The 19,398-nt window shown below is 48.6% G+C and overlaps 8 protein-coding genes across 8 annotated transcripts; 5 read left to right on the forward strand and 3 right to left on the reverse strand.

Moving 5' to 3' along the window:
• Positions 1-627: 627 nt before the first annotated feature.
• Positions 628-1,563, forward strand: GIQ15_06421 (uncharacterized protein; the record flags this gene model as incomplete). Its single annotated transcript, XM_033553838.1, has 4 exons — positions 628-662; positions 738-896; positions 963-1,151; positions 1,212-1,563. 4 exons carry the CDS (start codon positions 628-630, stop codon positions 1,561-1,563), a joined length of 735 nt encoding a protein of 244 aa, XP_033403353.1.
• Positions 1,564-2,142: 579 nt separating this feature from the next.
• GIQ15_06422 (uncharacterized protein) lies at positions 2,143-3,657 on the forward strand (the record flags this gene model as incomplete). The annotated part of the gene is made up of 1 exon (XM_033553839.1): positions 2,143-3,657. The coding sequence occupies one exon, from the start codon at positions 2,143-2,145 to the stop codon at positions 3,655-3,657; it is 1,515 nt and encodes a 504-aa protein (XP_033403354.1).
• Positions 3,658-4,092: 435 nt separating this feature from the next.
• Positions 4,093-5,757, reverse strand: GIQ15_06423 (uncharacterized protein; the record flags this gene model as incomplete). Its single annotated transcript, XM_033553840.1, has 1 exon — positions 4,093-5,757. One exon carries the CDS (start codon positions 5,755-5,757, stop codon positions 4,093-4,095), a length of 1,665 nt encoding a protein of 554 aa, XP_033403355.1.
• Positions 5,758-6,353: 596 nt separating this feature from the next.
• Positions 6,354-8,711, forward strand: GIQ15_06424 (oxidosqualene:lanosterol cyclase; the record flags this gene model as incomplete). The annotated part of the gene is made up of 4 exons (XM_033553841.1): positions 6,354-6,512; positions 6,581-7,044; positions 7,122-8,564; positions 8,621-8,711. The coding sequence occupies 4 exons, from the start codon at positions 6,354-6,356 to the stop codon at positions 8,709-8,711; spliced, it is 2,157 nt and encodes a 718-aa protein (XP_033403356.1).
• A 320-nt stretch (positions 8,712-9,031) lies between these two features.
• GIQ15_06425 (glucose insensitive transcription protein 7) lies at positions 9,032-10,514 on the forward strand (the record flags this gene model as incomplete). Its single annotated transcript, XM_033553842.1, has 2 exons — positions 9,032-9,856; positions 9,921-10,514. The coding sequence occupies 2 exons, from the start codon at positions 9,032-9,034 to the stop codon at positions 10,512-10,514; spliced, it is 1,419 nt and encodes a 472-aa protein (XP_033403357.1).
• A 1,987-nt stretch (positions 10,515-12,501) lies between these two features.
• GIQ15_06426 (short-chain oxidoreductase) lies at positions 12,502-13,465 on the reverse strand (the record flags this gene model as incomplete). Its single annotated transcript, XM_033553843.1, has 2 exons — positions 12,502-13,117; positions 13,182-13,465. 2 exons carry the CDS (start codon positions 13,463-13,465, stop codon positions 12,502-12,504), a joined length of 900 nt encoding a protein of 299 aa, XP_033403358.1.
• Positions 13,466-14,828: 1,363 nt separating this feature from the next.
• On the reverse strand, positions 14,829-17,302 carry GIQ15_06427 (cysteinyl-tRNA synthetase; the record flags this gene model as incomplete). Its single annotated transcript, XM_033553844.1, has 2 exons — positions 14,829-16,943; positions 17,003-17,302. The coding sequence occupies 2 exons, from the start codon at positions 17,300-17,302 to the stop codon at positions 14,829-14,831; spliced, it is 2,415 nt and encodes an 804-aa protein (XP_033403359.1).
• A 313-nt stretch (positions 17,303-17,615) lies between these two features.
• GIQ15_06428 (uncharacterized protein) lies at positions 17,616-19,241 on the forward strand (the record flags this gene model as incomplete). The annotated part of the gene is made up of 1 exon (XM_033553845.1): positions 17,616-19,241. The coding sequence occupies one exon, from the start codon at positions 17,616-17,618 to the stop codon at positions 19,239-19,241; it is 1,626 nt and encodes a 541-aa protein (XP_033403360.1).
• Between the last annotated feature and the right edge of the window lie 157 nt (positions 19,242-19,398).

The following is a 19,398-nucleotide window of genomic DNA, read 5'->3' on the forward strand; positions in this document are numbered from 1 at the left end:
AGGCCAGTAAACCACCAGTAAACCACCAGTAAGGCCATTTTGACTATCCGACGTCCTGACTCACGATGCTCTCCTGCAATAAAACATCAGCATTATGACTATTCTTGACTCATTTCGGTAGTTGGAGGTGGAATACGAGGCTGATACAGATATATGACATCACTTGCCACCAAAATAGCGTATATTTGGTAATCTAAGCGTCACGCACAACATCCACCGCAAAGTCGCAGTTCCACCGGCTTCAAGTTTGCGCTGAACAACTTTTGCGCTGCTCTCCCGGAGTCCAACAGCTATATATTCTCCCTCGCCCGGCTCCCTTTTCTCCCTCGCCCGGCTCCCTTTTCTCCCTCGCCCGGCTCCCTTTTCTCCCTCGCCCGGCTCCCTTTTCTCCTCGCTTCTCCCTGCTCTCTCTCACCCATCTCCAGCGCTGCTCAGAAGGTTGTCGCATTTTTATACTCTTGGCTGACACCCCGCTTCCTCTTCCCCTCCATAAAACTCACACTCTCCAGACCAGAGCTTTCTCGATCTTCACAGCAATAACGAAATAGACTTGATATCTGCCTTGTCACCTCTTCCGCGACCATTTCCATATCTACAGTTACCGGATCTCAGCTTAGTCAAGGAATCATGGCGGTTCGAGCGCAATTTGAGAATTCTAATGAGTTAGTTTGCAGTCTCTGCACAGTTCTGCTTGTCCAAGCTGTGCCTTGCATAGTTGAAGAGTGCTAATGTCTTAGTGTTGGTGTGTTTGCGACGTTGACGAATTCCTATGCGATTGTTGCGATTGGAGGATCGGAGAACTTTTACAGCATATTCGAGTCTGAGCTGCAAGATATCATACCCATATGCCATGCTTCCATAGCAGGAACAAGGATCGTTGGACGTTTGACCGCTGGGTACGCTGTGCTTGACATGGGTGCGCACACCAAGATATAGACGGCTAACAGAACGGTGCATTTTAGAAACCGAAAGGGACTCTTGGTCCCTACGACCACAACTGACCAGGAACTGCAACATTTACGTAACTCGATTCCGGATAGCGTGAAGGTCCAGAGAACAGAAGAGAGACTATCGGCTTTGGGTAATGTCATATGTTGTAACGACCATGTGGCTCTCGTGCATCCCGATCTAGAGCGAGAAACGGAAGAAATGTAGGTATTTCCCATGAATCGTGATTCAAGCTATAACACTGACGCCTTTCGCAATTATAGAATAGCAGATGTTCTTGGTGTCGAAGTATTCCGCCAGACAATCGCGGACAACGTTCTAACGGGCTCCTACATGTCCCTGTCCAACCAAGGTGGAATCGTCCACCCAAAAACCTCGATACAAGATCAAGATGAACTATCCTCCCTCCTACAAGTCCCGCTCGTTGCCGGAAGTGTCAACCGAGGTTCCGCCGTCGTCGGTGCTGGGATGGTCGTCAATGACTGGCTAGCGATTACTGGACTGGATACCACAGCTACGGAGCTGAGTGTCGTGGAGAGCGTGTTCAAGCTCGGCGAGGGTGCCAGCGGTGCCGGAACTGCTACCAAGGAGAGCATCGTGGAGAGTTTCTACTAGAACATGTTCCGCCCTTTCTAGTTACCGTCTCTACACTCTCCTCGTTTCTTTTCTTCTCGAAGCTGGCCACCGCCGGACTTGAATAAGGGTCTGGTTTAGAGGAGGTTTTATTTATCAATGACGTTTATTATTAACGACTTCACGAGGAGCAAGTGAGTAAATATAATGAATACCAAAAAAATAAATAAAATCTAAAAAGGGCAAATTCCCTCCTCCTTTGTCTTGTGTGAAATTCCTCTGCGGAATAACTAGAACGCGGGCTTTGCCTAAAGCGACAACTCTGACAACACCCAGTAAACACGCCCACAACTCAACCATCTAACGCAATAACGCTGCAACGCACCAGTATTTCTGCAAGACTTCGGTAAATCGCCATGTCTTCGGTATTTCGGGATGATGGGGCATGTCTTTGTGGTCGGAGGAGGCCACAAACCGGCCTTTTGATATGCTATAAGTAATACCCAAAAGCCCAAGCAGATTTCATACCAAAGGTATAGAGGACAACACTCGCATTTCAATTTGAATACAGCCCAATATCTACCCGAGGAACTTTCATCCATCGCCCCAGCCGTTGGTACAATGGCCGACGAGCCTGATACTTCGCCAGCGAAGTTTCTACATATACCAAATGAGATCAAACTCATAATAGGAAGTTTTTTAGAGCCTCCCGAACTGAACAACTTGATTCAAACAACCTCTGACCTGGTTCCATTACTACAGCCCCTTCTACACGAGAAGGCAGCATCTTTCATCGTGAACAATGATATTCCCGCTCTCGCCTGGGCAGCACAGAACGGCCGAGAAGAGTTAGTTGAAATCATACTCCGAAGTGGAAAGGGGAAAATTAAGCTCTCGGACATTATCCTAGCCATTTTCATGGCTTGCGAACAGGGATACCCTATCATGGTGGAGAAATTGCTATCCTCTCTACCTAAATTACGTATGTGTTCTACTACGTCAGGGGGGAAGCATTTCTTTACAGGAACAAAACTGAGGACGTTGACGCGAAAGGCGAGAAACAAATATGCATCGGAAGATGAAGATCTCTCTGCACATCTCTATGTCGCGTGCAAAAACGGCCACGAAGGGATAGCTCGAATGTTACTCAAATGTGGCGTACGTGATGCTGCGAAGCTCAGAGCGCTCCTGGCTATTGCCGAAGAAGGAGCCGATGAGGCAGCTAGTATTATACTAACTGCTGGCATGAGTGATGACTCCGAGGCCATTTCTAGGGCAATCCTCTCAGCTGTGGGCGGCAGACATACCAACATGGTGAAGATTCTAATGAACTCGGGTGCACATTTTGAAATGCCGGTCCTGGCATACCATACCGCTATGAGACATCCAACAAGCATGATGGATGAGGTTTTATTAGACTTGCGTGATGGCATTACGCTACCCGATATGACGTCTATATTCACTGACGCTGCTCACTCCGGCAATTATTTCTATATCAAAGCATTTATTGAACTAGGAGATAGATGCCCTCTCCAAACCGGGGTATTTGCTCCCTCATTGAGAATGGCCGCAGGATGCCCGAGAACCTGTGAGAAATTAATTAGCCTAATTATCAAGGCCGGAGCCGAATATATCACGAAGGACGACTTATCACAGGCTCTGTACACTATAGTCGGATTTGAGCGGCCTGTTATCAGCAGAGTCCTCATTCAGAATGGGGCAGACCCTTCCAGCCGTGGAGAAAACGGCATGACGGCGCTTCACACAGCTGCCATGTTTGGCCACAACTCAACAGTCAAGGTGCTCTTGGATCATGGGGCAGATGCAACCATCAAAGCGGACGAAGGGCAGACGGCCCTCCATTTTGCAGCGGGCCATAACTACTTCCCGATCGCTCGATACCTTATTGAGGCTGGAGCTGATATTGATGCGAAGGATAATGGTGAGTTGACTCCCTTACACTGTGCGGCGGACAATGGTGGCTTTGAAGTGGCAACCCTCCTAGTTACGAAGGGTGTAAACCACCGAGCGAAGAGTTCGAGTGGATGGACGGCACTAGATTTTGCTATGCGAAACAACCATGGTCGAATTGTGGAATTGCTTCTTGCTCTAGAAAAAGATCAGGCCAAAGAGTAGTTAGCACCACGGGTGGTAGAGTCCCAACTTTGATTCTCGGGCTACCTAATCCAAGGAAATTTTGATGGCTACTCATACAATGGATTATCGAAGGACGGATGTAGTAGCCCCTGGGTGAGCTATTTGGATGGGCGAGGGATTGAAAGGAACTAGACTTGTGCAAGCTGTGAACCATATCGATGGAAATATTTCTTTGGGCCATTATTCTTCGACGACTAAATAGCTTATGTCCAACCACAATTTTCTCACATAGATCAGAAGTATAAAACGACACCTTGATTCAAAATGCTAAACGGATAGTATCATACACACATGCAAAACAAAAAAAAAGCGCAACCAAATTAAACAAAAAGTCATATACTACACGGCAAGCCACCCATCCCTGTATAAACTTTATTTAAACTAGCAGAGAACCACTTATTAGAAATTGGGTGGCTATTGATATCGAGGTTGGTGTGGTGGAGGCGGAGGTGGAGGCGGATAGCCTTGGTGATGATGATGGTGGTAGGCTTGAGATCCATGAGCTGCTGGTGCCAAGTGCATGCCCTGAGGCGGCGGCGGTGGTGGTTGAGGAGGAGGTTGGTGATATTGCATATTTGGTGGTGGCGGTAGATATTGTAGGTGAGGGTAGACGTTTTGTGGGTGCATAGGAGGATACCCCATCGGCCTGCCGGGGCCGGGACCTTGCATATTTGGTGGAGGAGGGGCCTGGTATGGAGGTGGAGGTAAGCTGGGACGGTGATATCCCATTTCTTGCAAGGGAGGAAGATGTTGATTCCTTGATGAAAATATGTTGGGTAGTCTTAGATGCTCATTGAGACGGGGAAGTATTTGGGATTGTGACCTGGCTCCCACTGGGGGTAACTGCTGTTGAGAAGGCACGTCCTGATGATGTACATGTGGACTCTGGAATGGAGGATGAAGCTGGGGAGGTGGTGGACCTTGACCATATTGCGGGGCCGAGTATCTGCGCATATCTGCAGGTGGAGGATACATGGGAGAGGCCAGAGGCTGTGGAAGTATTGGCCTATGGGAATCATGGCGCATCTGGCCATACTGCAATTGTTGCTCTGGCTGCGGTGGTGCTGGCATGCTCAGCGGCGGTTGGAGTATAGCAGAAGCAGGTGGTAGTTGCTGTGGCTTCGATGGCATGAGCGGCAGGTTTTTCACCTCGCCACGGTCCAATGCTGCGCTTGCAAGGGTATCCAATGGGCTTGGCTCCTCGACTTCTTCTATCTTGGGTTTCTTCCCTTCTGCAATATCGCAGGCCTCCACTAAGGCACCCATCAGTCGGGAAAAGCGCGGGTTAGTGAAGCGTCCATTTATGCCATCACCGTCCTGCGGGACTGGTACTTCAGCTTCCTGATTCATAGCCACGATTCGTGGCCAAATTTCTTCGCCTATCTTGGCTCGTTGCGCAAGATCTTCCCATCCGTTCTCCACGCGCTCATATAGAGCCGCTCCTTCCGGGTCCCGGACAAAGGAACTATCGAACCCACGCGCAAATCGCGGGCTAATTGGCGTCCGTGGTTCAGACGCTGATTCTTCGGTTTCTGTATGATCCTCGTCTGCGGCAATTCGGGTCTTCTCTGATGTTTCCATGAATGAACCCTGAGCAGCAATAATATGCTCGTTCATCACATTTTCGATTTTGTTTTCGAAATGTGTCCTGATCCGGAATTCCTCGGTCTCCCGCCAGACAGACAGCGCATGCTCCCGCAAGCCATACTCCTTCTCGATCAGGTCTTCGGCCGTCCGAAGTTTCTTTTCAAGGCCCTGGAGCACCTCATCGTAAAGATTTGAGGATATGTGTGCTTTCGGGTCCTTGATTAATAAAGACTCCGACCGGCTCGCCAGGGCGAGAAGTGCAGATTTCTGTACAGCAGCTACCTTGCGATACACCTGACTGAGGTCCTTTTGGCGCTGTCGAAATCGATGCACGACAGCACCGGCCTTGGGCGAGAGATCGCGATCAGCTAGCAGCTGTCTGCCTCCGCGAGTCCCGCCGCTACGGCCTCGAACACTACGGCCACCGCGGCGGGTTCCCCTAAAGCCTCCTCGCCATCTACCGGGCCCATTTGGGGCTGCATTTGAAGACATCTCTGCTCCTGGATCACGAAAAAGAGATCTATCACAAAGATGGAGAGAGATAGAATAATGAACGAAATGAATGCTGCGTTTCAAGGCAGTCTCGTGTGAGGATAGACCGGCTTTATAGAATGTTTCTTGCCCCCCTCATGGTGTCGCCGCAAAACCCTGGCTACGCCTGCGGTCAACCAGGGAATGGCAAACCTTTAGGGTTGTATAGTTCCGTATGCGCGCGTTTGTGATAGAAGTGGTGCAGTATGCAAGATAAGAGGGTAATGCGTGATCCCAGCGAGGATATACAGCACCGGAAGCCCGCCAGTCTTGTCCCTGCTCTCAAATATGCACTTCAATCAGGGTCCGTCTCGCCGTGAAGTAGACAAAGCGAGCGTTGAGGTTGAAGTAGGAAGCAAAAACCTTCCACGCGGTTCACGGAAGAACAGATCCGCCGCCCCCACGAACCTTAATGCACGTGACTAACACATCTCCCCTGTCCGCTTTGGGATAGATATATATCTCTTTGGATATAACAGATATAAAGCTTCAATCCCGCATATCTCGAGTGACACCATAGAAGCCAACGCGGAAGCCGAAGCTGAGCTCTGGTAGAGATGTCGAAACTGGGCGAGACAGACCAGACCACCGACCACTCGAGATGGAGACTCCGCAATGATCGTGGAACCCAGACGTGGCACTACCTGCGGACAGATAAGGAGGTAGAGGAGTGGCCTCAGACTGCGGCTGATAAATACTTCCTCAATCTCCCTACGGTTGGAGCGCCTCTCTCCCTGTGTAAAAGTTTTATAGCTAGGCTGACGCAGATGCCTCCTGTAAATAGGATCTTCCGGAGCTACCAACACCTAAAACTCCCTTACAATCTGCATCCAATGGCCTCAGCTACTTTTCTAAACTTCAATTGGAGCCGGGGAATTGGGCTTGCGAGTATGGCGGACCCATGTTCCTCCTACCAGGCCTCATCGTTACCTGGTATGTGACAAACACACCAATTCCTCCAGAATACGCTATCGAGATGAAGAGATATCTCTTTGCACGACAGCATCCAGAAGATGGCGGCTGGGGACTCCATGTCGAAGGCCACAGCTCGGTGTTTGGTACCGCGATGAACTACGTCGCTCTACGACTCCTCGGGGCCAGCCCGAAGGATCCTAGAATGGCGAAGGCTCGCAGTAAGCTGCATGAACTGGGTGGTGCTTTATACGGGCCTCACTGGGCTAAATTCTGGCTCTGTGTTTTGGGAGTTATGGGATGGGAATCTCTCAATCCGGTCCCGCCCGAACTCTGGTTAGTAACTGCGTTATTACCGTCAATTGAAATGTCCTACATGTGTTGTCTGGTGCTGACGCTTATTGTTGGAATAGGCTACTTCCCGATTGGGTGCCATTCGCTCCATGGCGATGGTGGGTTCATATGCGACAAGTTTTCCTTCCAATGACCTACATCTACTCCAAACGGTTTTCCCACCCGGCTGACTCGCTCACACGTGAAATACGAGAAGAAATTTATACCCAACCTTACGATTCCATTAATTTTGCCACATATAGAGGCTGCATTGCTGACGCGGATAATTATCACCCAAAGTCGTGGCTCTTGAAGGTCCTCTTTTGGATTCTTGCTAACATATGGCCTTATCTGCGATGGCCTGGTCTTGTCAAAACGGCAGAGGACAGAGCTTGGTACCTGATTAAGCGCGAGGATGAGAATACCGATTATGCATGTCTGGGTCCTGTCAACGCTCCAATGAATACGATTTGTTGCTATATTCATGATGGGCCCGACAGTTACTCTTTCCGCCGACACGTTGAACGTTTACATGAATTCTTATGGATAAAGGATGAGGGAATGTTAATGAATGGGACGAATGGAGTCCAACTATGGGACACCGCCTTCTTAATTCAAGCTGTGGTCGTTGCGGGACTTGCGGACGATCCCAAATGGAAATCAATGCTACTAAAGGCTCTCGAGTTCGTTGAAGATCATCAGATGCAAGAAACCATTCCTCAAAAAGAAGAATGCTATCGATTTGAAACGAAGGGAGGTTGGCCTTTCAGCACAAAGGTTCAAGGATATACCGTTAGTGATTGTACCGCTGAGGGTCTACGGTCTTCTCTCCAGCTACAAAAGCAACTTGGATATCCGGCTCTGATATCCGACCGACGTTTGAAAGACGCTGTAGATTGCCTTCTCAAGATGCAGAACTCAAGCGGTGGGTTCCCAGAGTATGAGCCTGCCCGAGCTTCTGAATATGTTGAAATGCTCAATGCCGCGGAAGTCTTTGGCGGAATCATGATTGGATACGCCTTCCCCGAGTGCACCACTGCTGTCGTCACGGCCTTGTCATACTTTAGCAAATTCTTCCCCGACTACCGGACTGAGGAAATCAAAAAAATACGTGAAGCTGCTGTGGATTATATCCGGCGAGTGCAACGTCCCGATGGCAGCTGGTACGGCAGCTGGGGTATTTGCTTCACATATGCCGCTATGTTCAGTCTGGAGAGTTTGGCTACCGTGGGAGAAACTTATGCTACCAGCGAGCGCGCTCGCCGTGGTTGCGAGTTCCTTTTATCCAAACAAATGGAAGATGGCGGCTGGGGTGAATCATACCTTAGCTGCTCAGAGAAGGTCTATCATCACTATAAGTCGTCCCAGGTTGTGCAAACTTCGTGGGCCTGTCTTGCTTTGATGGAAGCCGGTTATCCTCACAAGGAGCCGTTGCAACGTGCAATGAAGCTGCTCATATCACGACAGCAACCAAACGGCGAATGGTTACAGGATGGCATCGAGGGGGTATTCAATATGTCTTGGTAAGTAATTTACTACCCCATGAACTATGCCGTCTATAATACTAACATATATATAGCATGATTACCTATCCCAACTACAAGTTCTACTTCCCAATCCGTGCTCTCGGACTCTATGCGAAGCAATTCGGTGACGAGGAGCTACTCTAGATCTAAGCCTACAAATGCAATATTTGCGGCGTATGAACTGGAGCGCTTTTTAAAAATACTTTCGGTATAGAGCGACTTTTAACTAATATATGTAATCTTCTATAGAGCTACTTTATGTAGCACTTCATAATTATGATCCTCCTTCTTTCCCATGCCCTCTTTTCCTTCCTTGCTGCCGCCGTGTAAATGTTGGAACAGAGTCACGTGAACATGACATATATCTTAAACCTTCGCAGAGCTTCCATCACAACCAACAATTTACGTATCTTCTACCAGCACACTGCAGGCTTGAATACGTTGATCTAAAGACTACTTACAAAATGGATGACGCCCGGGAAGGAGCAAAAGCTTTGAGCAGCTCGGACTACTCTGCTGCAATCAAATGCTACACCAAAGCCCTTACTGTTAACCCTCATGCCTCAGATTACTATATCAAGCGCTCAACTGCGTATTCGCGAGTAAAGGCAGCAGATGAAAGCTCTAAGCTAAAGGAAGCGTTGCACGATGCTGATATGGCGGTTGCCCTCGGCATTCAGCGAGCAAGACGAGAACAGATCATTGACGGACAGATGAGGCGGGCCATTGTGCTCTATCAGTGTGAGCGTTACGGCGATGCGCAGCATATCTTCCAGGTGATACGTGGGAAGGTGGGACAGCAGGATAATGGCAGTAAGCAAGATGCACTTGATGCTGCATTTGCTAGTCGTGGAAGTTCGGCAACCTCTCAGGACACGAAAACGAAGCAACAGCTCCAGATATGGGAAATGAAGGTCAAAAGCCAGCTTGCAAAGATTGATCCCACTGACGAGAAGGCCAAGGTCACAGTTAAGGAGACACCAGACATTGTAGTTCCATCGCAGGACGAGTTGAGAGCGATATACCGTTCGCAGCTAGAAAGTGGTGCCGCTCTCACTTCAACTTCCAACGTACCATCGGCTAATAAGGAAACGAAGGATATACCTACTGGAACTAAATCCGCGGATGCATCTGCCGCCTCTTTTACTCAAACTCCTGCAGCTACCCCGTCCACGACCCCAAGTAGGACAAGGCATGAATGGTATCAATCAAACGACAATGTGGTCATTACCATTTATGCGAAGGGGGTTCCTAAGGACAAGGCAGATATTGATATTCAAGAAACTTCGGTTAGAATTCCTCAGCCCATCATTTCCCGAGTAGCGACGAATGTGCGATGCTAACCAGTTCTAGTTTTTAATTTCATTCCCCCTCCCTTCAGGCTCTGAATTCTCATTTGTCTTAGACCCTCTATTCGCTCCAATTGATCCGTCCTCCTCAAAATACAATATAATGTCTACCAAAGTCGAAGTTACTTTGCGCAAACAATCTGGCAGAAAATGGGCGTCCTTAGAAGGCACTCCTTCGCAGGAAGCTAAGCCCTTACCTTTAGATACCACGGTGCTGAAAGACGCCTCTAACTTACCGACACGACCCGTTGCAGCTGAGAAGGCCCCCGCATACCCCACTTCCTCGAAATCAGGACCAAAGGATTGGGACAAAGTCGTGTCCAATATAGCGAAAAAAGAGAAAAAGACAAAGAAAAAGCCAGCAGAGGGTGATTCAAAGGGAGAGGAGAAAGAAGATGATGTTGATTCCGATATGTCAGACTACGGCTCAGGAGACGCAGTTGATTCCTTCTTCAAAAAATTATATGCCAACTCTGATCCGGATACAAGACGTGCGATGACCAAGAGCTTTTACGAGAGCGATGGTACCGCGTTGAACACAAATTGGAGCGAGGTTGGAAAGGGTCGTGTCAAGGTGCATCCGCCCTCTAAGGATTAATTGTGACTTCGAACCTCGTGTTCAGTTTGTTCCTCCAGGACCTTATTCCTCATTCAATGGCGTATACGATAATTTATGATGACACATGACGACTGTGGTGGTGGGCAGCAATATGAATATCACATCCATGCTAGCCAATATGAGTGCCTTGGGTAGTAATCCGAGAAACCAACAAGGTACTGCATACTTAGGCACTAGTGATAGTCGTACACAATGAATAAGATCATGGGTGTTATATGAATTATATATTTACACAATATGGTTCCCATAACGCTGACAAAAAGTCAGATGCAGCCTCATTGCTGAAAATTTACATCAAATCACTAGATTTGTTAGATTTTCTCTCCCGCGTGGTTGGTATAGTTAACCACTTCCGAATAAACATGCGCAATACTTAGTAGCGTATAATGAAGGGCGCTCCTCAATGGTCGATCCTTCAGAATGTCATCTGTGGAACAGAACCTAATCAACTATCCGCCTCAACATCATTACATCCATTCTTTCCTTGATATCGAATAAATTGTGAAAAGATGGCCAAATCCATAAATAAGGTGCCCAAGCTGCCGAGTATCCAAGAGGCGTTAACAGCTATATGCTGACCGTATATCCTCTGCTGCTCACCAGGCTGACACCTGCCTTTCTCCCCCTGGCAAACAGGCGAATAGGCGAATATCGAAAGCACATATGTCAAATTGCCAATGCATGCAAATAGAAAGAAGAGCAACGACACTCCTTCGGTGCTTTTTCGACGCCAGTTGAGCAGTAACTGAGGGATTCGGCTGCCGAGATAGAATACAGCGCAGAGATAACCGAATACCTGACCCGTGGTGTCGAATTTAAGAGCGTCGTCGGATTTCGGAAGATCCGGTTTGCTGTGGTGCCGTTTACCTGAGCGGGCGCTCACGTACCATCCCAGTATTCCCGCTGTGCATACTAGGGCGACGCTGAAAGTGTTGAAAGCAACAATCTGGACCATCGACGAAGGGTGTGGGACAGTCCGACCTGTTTCTTTCCTAAGAGGTACTGCGGGGGAGAGGTGGGTGCCATCGACGGCTGAGAGATGTTGTCGTAACGAAGCAATCGAGGTGAAAGATTCTCGGCGTTGTTTGGGCTCTGATCTGACCCTAGAGGTGGCCTGGGTTTGTGTAGGTTGTCCCAGTGCCCCATTATTAGTTAGAAGAGGGGTATGCTCCGACGTTTGTGCCGCTGTTGGTATCCGTTGTTCGCTTGACGAGCTCGCCATCTCGTCCGCCCCTGGTCCCGAAGTCTTGGTTGTGTCTGAGGCATTGATGCCACGGTAATAGAGGCATTGGCCCAGGAGAACGATATCGGCAAGAGTATAGTATACCGCTAATATGACCATTGTAGGAATAACCCCTTGCATGACTGATCCCACGATATTGAAGACATCTCCGGCAAGCCAGACAATGAGGAACTCCAATGATAGCCCATCCGCGGAGCTTCGACGGAAGTTTTCAATTATCTGAGGAGAAAAGACCACAACCCAGCAAGCGATCGATATCGACCTAAACGAAGTTTCTTCATTAGCATTCGAGAAATAAGTAAGGGTGAGGGGTATTCTCCTTGTCCATCCAGCTACACCACCTTCAATATGGGGTGTATGGTAGTTCCACTAGGATTGAGTGATCGATCAATAACATTAGCAAATGTAACCTACCCGCAAATTCCACTCAAAGCTTCTATGCCTATCGCAGAGGTTAAGGGAAGCATTTCTACCCTCCACAGCAGAAGACCAGTAAAAGCAGTCCTATAGGAGACAAAATAGTATCAATATCACAGGAAATTATCTCCCATGTGTAGAAAACGGTCTTTATTTTCTGGCTTTTAGTTGGTTAAAGAAATAAATGCATCCAATGCAGGTTTCTAATGAAAATATGTTTCGCTGAGGGTTTCCATAAAAAATGTCAAATGTCGACGTCATTATCACGTGATTTCACTTGTTTCGGGGGGGTTTTAGGGGATTTGGTTAGGTGCGAGCAGGGTCTGGAGATTGGGTTCGTGGCGTGGGCTGGACATCGTCGTGGTTGGTGTCGCTAACAATATCCTTCCATTCCTCCAAAAGAGCTAGGGTGTCTTTACACTTGTCTTTCAAGACATCACAAGCTTCTGCACCCAGGGCAACTCGGACAGGGATTCGCCGACCGGCGGCACACCCAGTTTGTGTAAGAACATCGACAATAATTTTGCTGCCTTTCACCAGGTCACCGGGCTGTTTGTGGTCAAGGCTATTGCTTTCTTCAATTGCCGCCCTGGTGGGAGTATTGTCGTAATCCGGAATGGGATATAGAGCTGCGAATCGGTGACCGGCAGCTAGTAAGTTCGACCGGAAATCTCCAGGTTCAAGAGAGGTGACGGAAATGCCGAATGGCTCTAATTCCACACGTAGTGTCTCTGTAGCTCCTGATAAGGCCGATTTTGTCGCAGAATATAGACCACCTCCGGCCATATTTGTCCAAGAACCAGCGCTTGATGTGTTGGCGATAACACCAGAGTGTTGCGAACGCATATAAGGCAAGACCGCACGGATGACGTTTAGAGGACCAAAGACATTGGTATTGAAGAGTGCGTATGTCTCCTCGGGGCTATAGTGAAATTGTTAGAGAGCCTCTTTTTCGCGGCAGACGACAACGTAGGGTAATGTTTTACCTCACTTCCTCCAAGGCACCTTGTTGGATATATCCGGCATTGTTAACGAGAATATCAATGTGTCCGTGGATATTGTGAGCCTCCCAGACGAGCCGTCTTATATCGTCAAGACTGCTTGTGACATCGAGTCCGAAAATATCAGCTCCAGCCTCCTTCAATTTCTCGATCTTTTCAGGCTTTCGAGCAGTCGCGATGACTTTATCGCCTCTTCTCAGAGCTTCCAAAGTTAACTCCCATCCAAACCCGGAGGAGCAACCTGTGATAAACCAGACGCGGGGAGCCATTGTATCTGAAAATCAGTCCGTATCTTGATGGATGATGAACGGAGAGAGAAAAGAAGCTCGACTTCTTGGGCTTGCGTTTTGAGATAAGAGGCAGAACCTAAAAAACAAAACCAGGAACCAAGGGAGTATGGAATGGTTTATAGCCTGAGTCTCAAACGCGTATTCGCCCGGCCTTCAGGGATGTCGAGTCCCCCACCATTGCCAGATCGTCCTGTCCACAGCAAAGCCTCGGAAAATTCGTCATAATTCAACCCCAATCTGGCGGGTCCGGGACGATCCAAGGATCTCGAGGTGCAAGCGGGATTTAATTTGGGCCTATCCTGTTCAGCGTAATTCGGCCAGGTTTGAGTCCACCGGTCAGAGGGAGTGCTGGTGGCACTATGGAACCTAAATCAAAACCCGCAGAGAGCATGGTGGCCAGTCGAATTGGCTGTTCCTCGCTTTCTCAGCACACCATGACGGAACATCCCCGGCAGAGATAAGCAGAGCCATCTGTAGGCTGTTCAGGGGAGTCAGTTAGCCGTCTTCGCCCTTGTCGACGTCCAGCTTTTGCTTGTGCTGGCGAAGTTGTATGTGGCGATTATGTAAGTATTATCTTATCACGTGATGTTATCACTATCCATGGATGACATCATAGATCAAAAAATAAAGAGCCATAAATCGACATTCATCAACATCATCTTTTAATTCACCATTGGACACTCGGTTTCTCATACTATCGGACACTCATGCTACAGACTATACACTCCTGCGCAGCATGTAGATGTCTACTGTGGCGGCCCTGCGGATGGATCGAAGCCAGGCGAAGTTAGAACACAAGAAGCAAAGAACATGACATCCTCCCTACACCTGGCACTACTGAGATCAAATCGAACCCGATCTACGGAGAAATCATTTATCAAATCGAGATAAGCTGACCACTATATAGGTCTAATTAAGCTTAACTGTTAAATAATAACAGAAGACTTCAGAGCTTATACTCTTTTCAGTTCATCCCCGCTTTCTACTCCACAGACACCATGACATGCATGGCTGTCCAAGCCACTACGTTATGGCCTGGTTTAAAAAAGAGCTTGACCTAGTTATGGGACTCGCTAAGCTTTTCCATCCTGGCCGCTCCACTACAGGGCTTCCTCGTCATGTTAAGATCCTGATCATTGGGTATAAAATCTCAAACAAGGACGCAGAACTATTAAATAAGCCATACACATTAGCCATGTAACGTAGCCAAAGGGCTAGTGAAAAATGTTGCCATAGATGGCTATCAAAATAATTGATCTAGAGAATTAACAGAGTGTAGATGTAGGGGTAAAGTAAACGCTTCACAATAAAAAGGTAAGCAAAAAAAGAATAAATCTCAAAGTCAAGCCTTCTTCTGGCTAGTAAGCCATGTTTCGTGCGCCTTTTTCTGCCTGTCCCATTCTTTCTTAAGTTTCTTCTTTTGGCTCTTTGTAATCTCTTCACCCTTTGCGTCTTTCAACGGCAGTCCATCCTCATCCCAGGCACTATATTCGCTCGTCTTGAACATATCCGAGGGGCTTATCTTTCCCTTCGCAGCCTTCTCAAGCGCCTCTTTCTCTCGAGCCTCCTTTTCTAGCTGCTTTTGTCTCGCTCGGGTTTCAGCTTCTTGTCTGGCCTGCAACAGATCTCGTGTGACAGGGCGAACACGCGCCGGTAGATCAGCTCGGTCTTCGAGGTAGACGCCGAGATCGAACAAACTCGTGTTACGTAGGCTGTCGCAGAGATCTAAGATCTCTTTGGACATGGTGTTAGATTCTGCAATGGATGTTGCGCTGGAGCAGAAGCTGTTGAAAACATCTCTGAAAGCGTTGGTAAATCCAGTGTCTAGAAGCTCTGGGTTTACAGACTTTCGTCCCTCCTCCACAAGCGTTTTCACAGCATCTTTAGTAAGTCCCGTCTTGGCGATCGCGGCCTGGCGCAAGGAATCACGTATCGAAGATAGTGGGTAAACATAGGGCTTTGCTTCACGGTGAATCTCGTCACCATACCAGCCTATTTCCTCGCTGTCTGGACCGGCACTGGCATTAAGCCCAAATATGTTGACCATGGACGTCAACCACTTGGCTACAGGCTGTGTGTTTTGGACGCTCAATGCCGCATCACTCGTGTTGTTAAACTTCGTTATCAGCTCTGAGATGGCATACATTGCACCAGCAGTATTGAACGAGTCACACAAGTGCTTGTGTACGCCATCCTGAGCAGCCTTCAAAGCAGCAGCAAGATCTTCATCTGATGTAGTCTCTGGAAGCTTAACGGAAGGGTCCTTGACTCTGATGAAGAAGTTGTTCACCTTCTCCTCCCAGGCGTTGCCCGCTTTCACAATGTCATCTGTAATTTCAATCCCGTCTCGCCAACCTCCAAGCAAGAATACGATGCGAAGGCTTCTAGGTGTCCAATCCCCCCTTTCAAGAGCATCTCTAATAGTGGTGAAATTCTTCAAAGACTTTGACATTTTTGATCCCTGGATGGACAGATGTCCCATGTGGAGGAAGTAGTTAACCCACTGCACATGTGAGCAAGTTGGACTCCAGTACGCTTCACTCTGAGCAATCTCATTGTCGTGATGGGGGAAGGCCAAATCAATACCACCAGAATGGATATCCATTTGCTTCCCAAGCCTGGCTGAAGCCATTGCAGAACATTCAATATGCCAGCCCGGGCGGCCATTCCCCCATGGGCTTGGCCAGCTGGGTTCACCCTCTTTCGAGGCCTTCCAGAGGGCAAAGTCTGCTGATGATTTCTTCTGTGCTTGTTTGTTAGATAGAGCCCCTTCTCCTTCCGATTGCAAGCTAGTATCATTTCGGTTCCAGGGTTCGAGTCGGGCATAGCTATTTCCAGCTGCCTCGAAGCTTTCAATATCAAAATAAACAGAGCCGTCAGGGGTAACGTATCCAAACTTGTGCTCGACTATTCGCTCCACAAAGCTCACAATATCAGGCATAAACTCCGTGACTCGGGTGATCTCATCCGGGTCAAGAACGTTGAGGTCTCTTACGTCCTGCATAAAGCGCTCTTCATATTTCTTCGTCAACAGGCTGAATATCGAGTGGTCTGTACCTTGAACTGTTGATCCCTTCAAGGCGTCAAGGTAAGGGTATAGTATATCTTGCGTCTTGTCGTAGAATGCAACTATAGGTATGCTGCCCTTGGGGCTCGAGGCAACCGTAAGCGCCTCCGCGGCGGACGACGCTGTGTTTATATACATCTTTACCTTGGCTTCTGGATCACCGGCCTTGGTGTTGCCCGGGAGCGGTTTACCACCAAGCACGTCTGCATATACTTTTTCTGCGGTATCTTTGAAATCTTGCGGCGTCGTCGATGGTGGTAGAAGGGGTAGGTTCTTCGTTAGGTAGGCTTCGTAGGCTGCCTTGGTCGTGTCCACGAGCTCTCGGTCAACGGAAATGTGTTTTGCAACATATTCTCTATACAGGTGCTGTTGTCTACCTCTAGTAATGATCTAAACGGAGGGTCAGCATGTGAAGTTCGTACATGATGGCGACAGGCTCAGCTACTTACCTTATCGTCCACGTCTGTTATGTTCATAATATACTTAACATCATATTTAAAATAGTCGCGCAAGATACGTCTCACGATATCCGCGCTGACATAGTTGCGCGCGTGCCCTAGATGCGCATCGTCATAGACCGTAGGACCACAGGCGTACCAGGTAACCTTCTTCCCTTCCGGGTCGATTGGAACAAAGGGAGTCTTCGACCTCGTCAGCGAATTCCAGATCTTCAATGGCGGCAGCTCGGTCTTCAGCTCAGGGCGGGGTACTGGCTGCTGCCAGGCAGGCTGCTCGCGGGGTGCTGCCATAGAGACAGGCGGTGATATCGTGAATCGTCTGCAGAGCGCGGGTCGAAGGTGTGGTGTCGAAGCAACTCGAGGCAGAAGGGCTCTCGGGCGGAGGAAGTTCATGTATATCTTGCTCTGGCGTGAGTCACTTGTTGACTCCGCGTATACAAAAGTTGCTTCTTTATAAAAAAAGGCCCTAAGCCCTGACTGCAGACCTTTTTTGGTCGCGGAGCATAGTTTGCACTGTTTGTCTTCTGTATCTTTTTGCGCGAAGTTGAAGAACGCGATGAAAAATATCAAAGACTGCAAGGTCGAGATATATCCAATTGAAACGATGGCGTCTCCTTTTCTCACGCCCGGGCCTACCGCTGAGGCTGACTCCCTCGCCGTCCTCCATCTGCGCCGCGACCATCTGATTGCAACGATCCTCAAGACCCATGACGACGAGAATCTTGGGTACGACGAAGGCAAGGTCACAACGACGAGATTCGGCTCGTTCCCTCATAGTACGTTGATTGGCAGCCCATGGGGGTCTCAGATCATTGCGTCAAACGTCGATACCGGCTCGCGAGGACGCCGGCCCAAGAACGCCAGAGGCTCGAATCCTCTCAAACGAAAGGCAGCCGACGCGGATATATCAGAGGCAACGAGCGAGAGTCAACCTTCACACAAGGCAGCAGTCTCTGCATCAAGCGGGTTCATCCATCTTCTACGGCCTACGCCGGAATCGTGGACGAGTTCGCTACCCCATAGGACACAAGTGGTCTACACGCCGGACAGCAGTTATATTTTACACCGGTTGCGCGTTCGACCGGGGAGTACGATTATAGAAGCCGGTGCCGGAAGTGGCTCCTTTACGCATGCATCCGCAAGGGCGGTATTCAATGGATACCCTCTAGGTACGGACGATAGCCAACGAGGCAAGGTATGCAGCTTCGAATTCCATTCACAGCGAGTGGAGAGCATCAGGAAGGAACTACGAGAGCATGGTTTGGATGGAATCGTTCGATTGAACCATCGAGACGTTTGCGAAGATGGCTTTTTACTGGCGGACCGCTCAGTCGAGAATGAGTCCCCTCGAGCCAATGCGATTTTTCTTGATCTTCCAGCCCCCTGGCTAGCATTAAAGCACCTGGTACGGGAACCTGCCGATGGGAAAGTGTCGCCGCTAGACCCATCTTCGCCAGTACATATATGTACGTTTTCACCTTGCCTAGAACAGGCACAGCAGACGATCAGTACTCTCAGGCAGCATTCATGGCTCTCGATATCCATGGTTGAAATTGCACATAAGCAGATTGAAGTCAGGAGAGAACGTTATGGGATGGAGCCGGACGGCAAAAACGGTCCCATGCCGGGGCCCATGTGTGTAGACCAGGCGATTAGCCGACTCAGAACCCACGAGGAACGAGCAAAGGCGTTCCGTGACAGGCAGGTTAAAAATGCAGCAGAGCATGCAAAGAATTCAGCGGCGAAGGGAGAAGGGAAAGAGGGAGTCAACGGTGCCACAGCAGAAAATATGGACATCTCAGAGCCTGTCAGAGACGAACAGCAAACAGAACAAGCAGAGCCTGCAGAAGAAGCAGAACAAGCAGAGCTAGCAGAGCAAGCAGAGTCAACAGAACCAACACCAATACCTAGCAGGATATATACTGAACGCTCAAAGCCTTCACTTCCTGCATATAAACAAGGAATGCTCATCCACCGCTCAGAACCCGAACTCAAAACACACACATCATATTTAGTATTCGCGATTCTCCCATGCGCTTGGTCTGAGGAGGACGAAAAGCGTTGTCGAGAGAAATGGCCTTCAAGAAGCGCTCATATTGAAAACAATGGTCCTCCAAAGAGCAAAAAACAACTAAAACGGGAGGCTAGAGAGGCAAGGAGGGCTCAGGCGGCCCAATCTACTGCGGATCAAGAGGAGGCTTCGAATAACATCGATCCTCAGCCTTTGTAAAGTCTTAACAAAGATGTAACATAGATCAAATGAACATGTCAAGAAATGACTATTATACACATTGTGACGAAAATGCATGATTTAGTCAACTACCCCTTCACCGTTCTATCCATATGCGAATGGTTAGATGGAAGAGTGTTGATATAAACATGGTCAA

This window comes from Arthroderma uncinatum (assembly GCF_011692745.1).
Source record: "Arthroderma uncinatum strain CBS 119779 chromosome Unknown scaffold5, whole genome shotgun sequence".
Classification (NCBI taxonomy): Eukaryota; Fungi; Ascomycota; class Eurotiomycetes; order Onygenales; family Arthrodermataceae; genus Arthroderma; species Arthroderma uncinatum.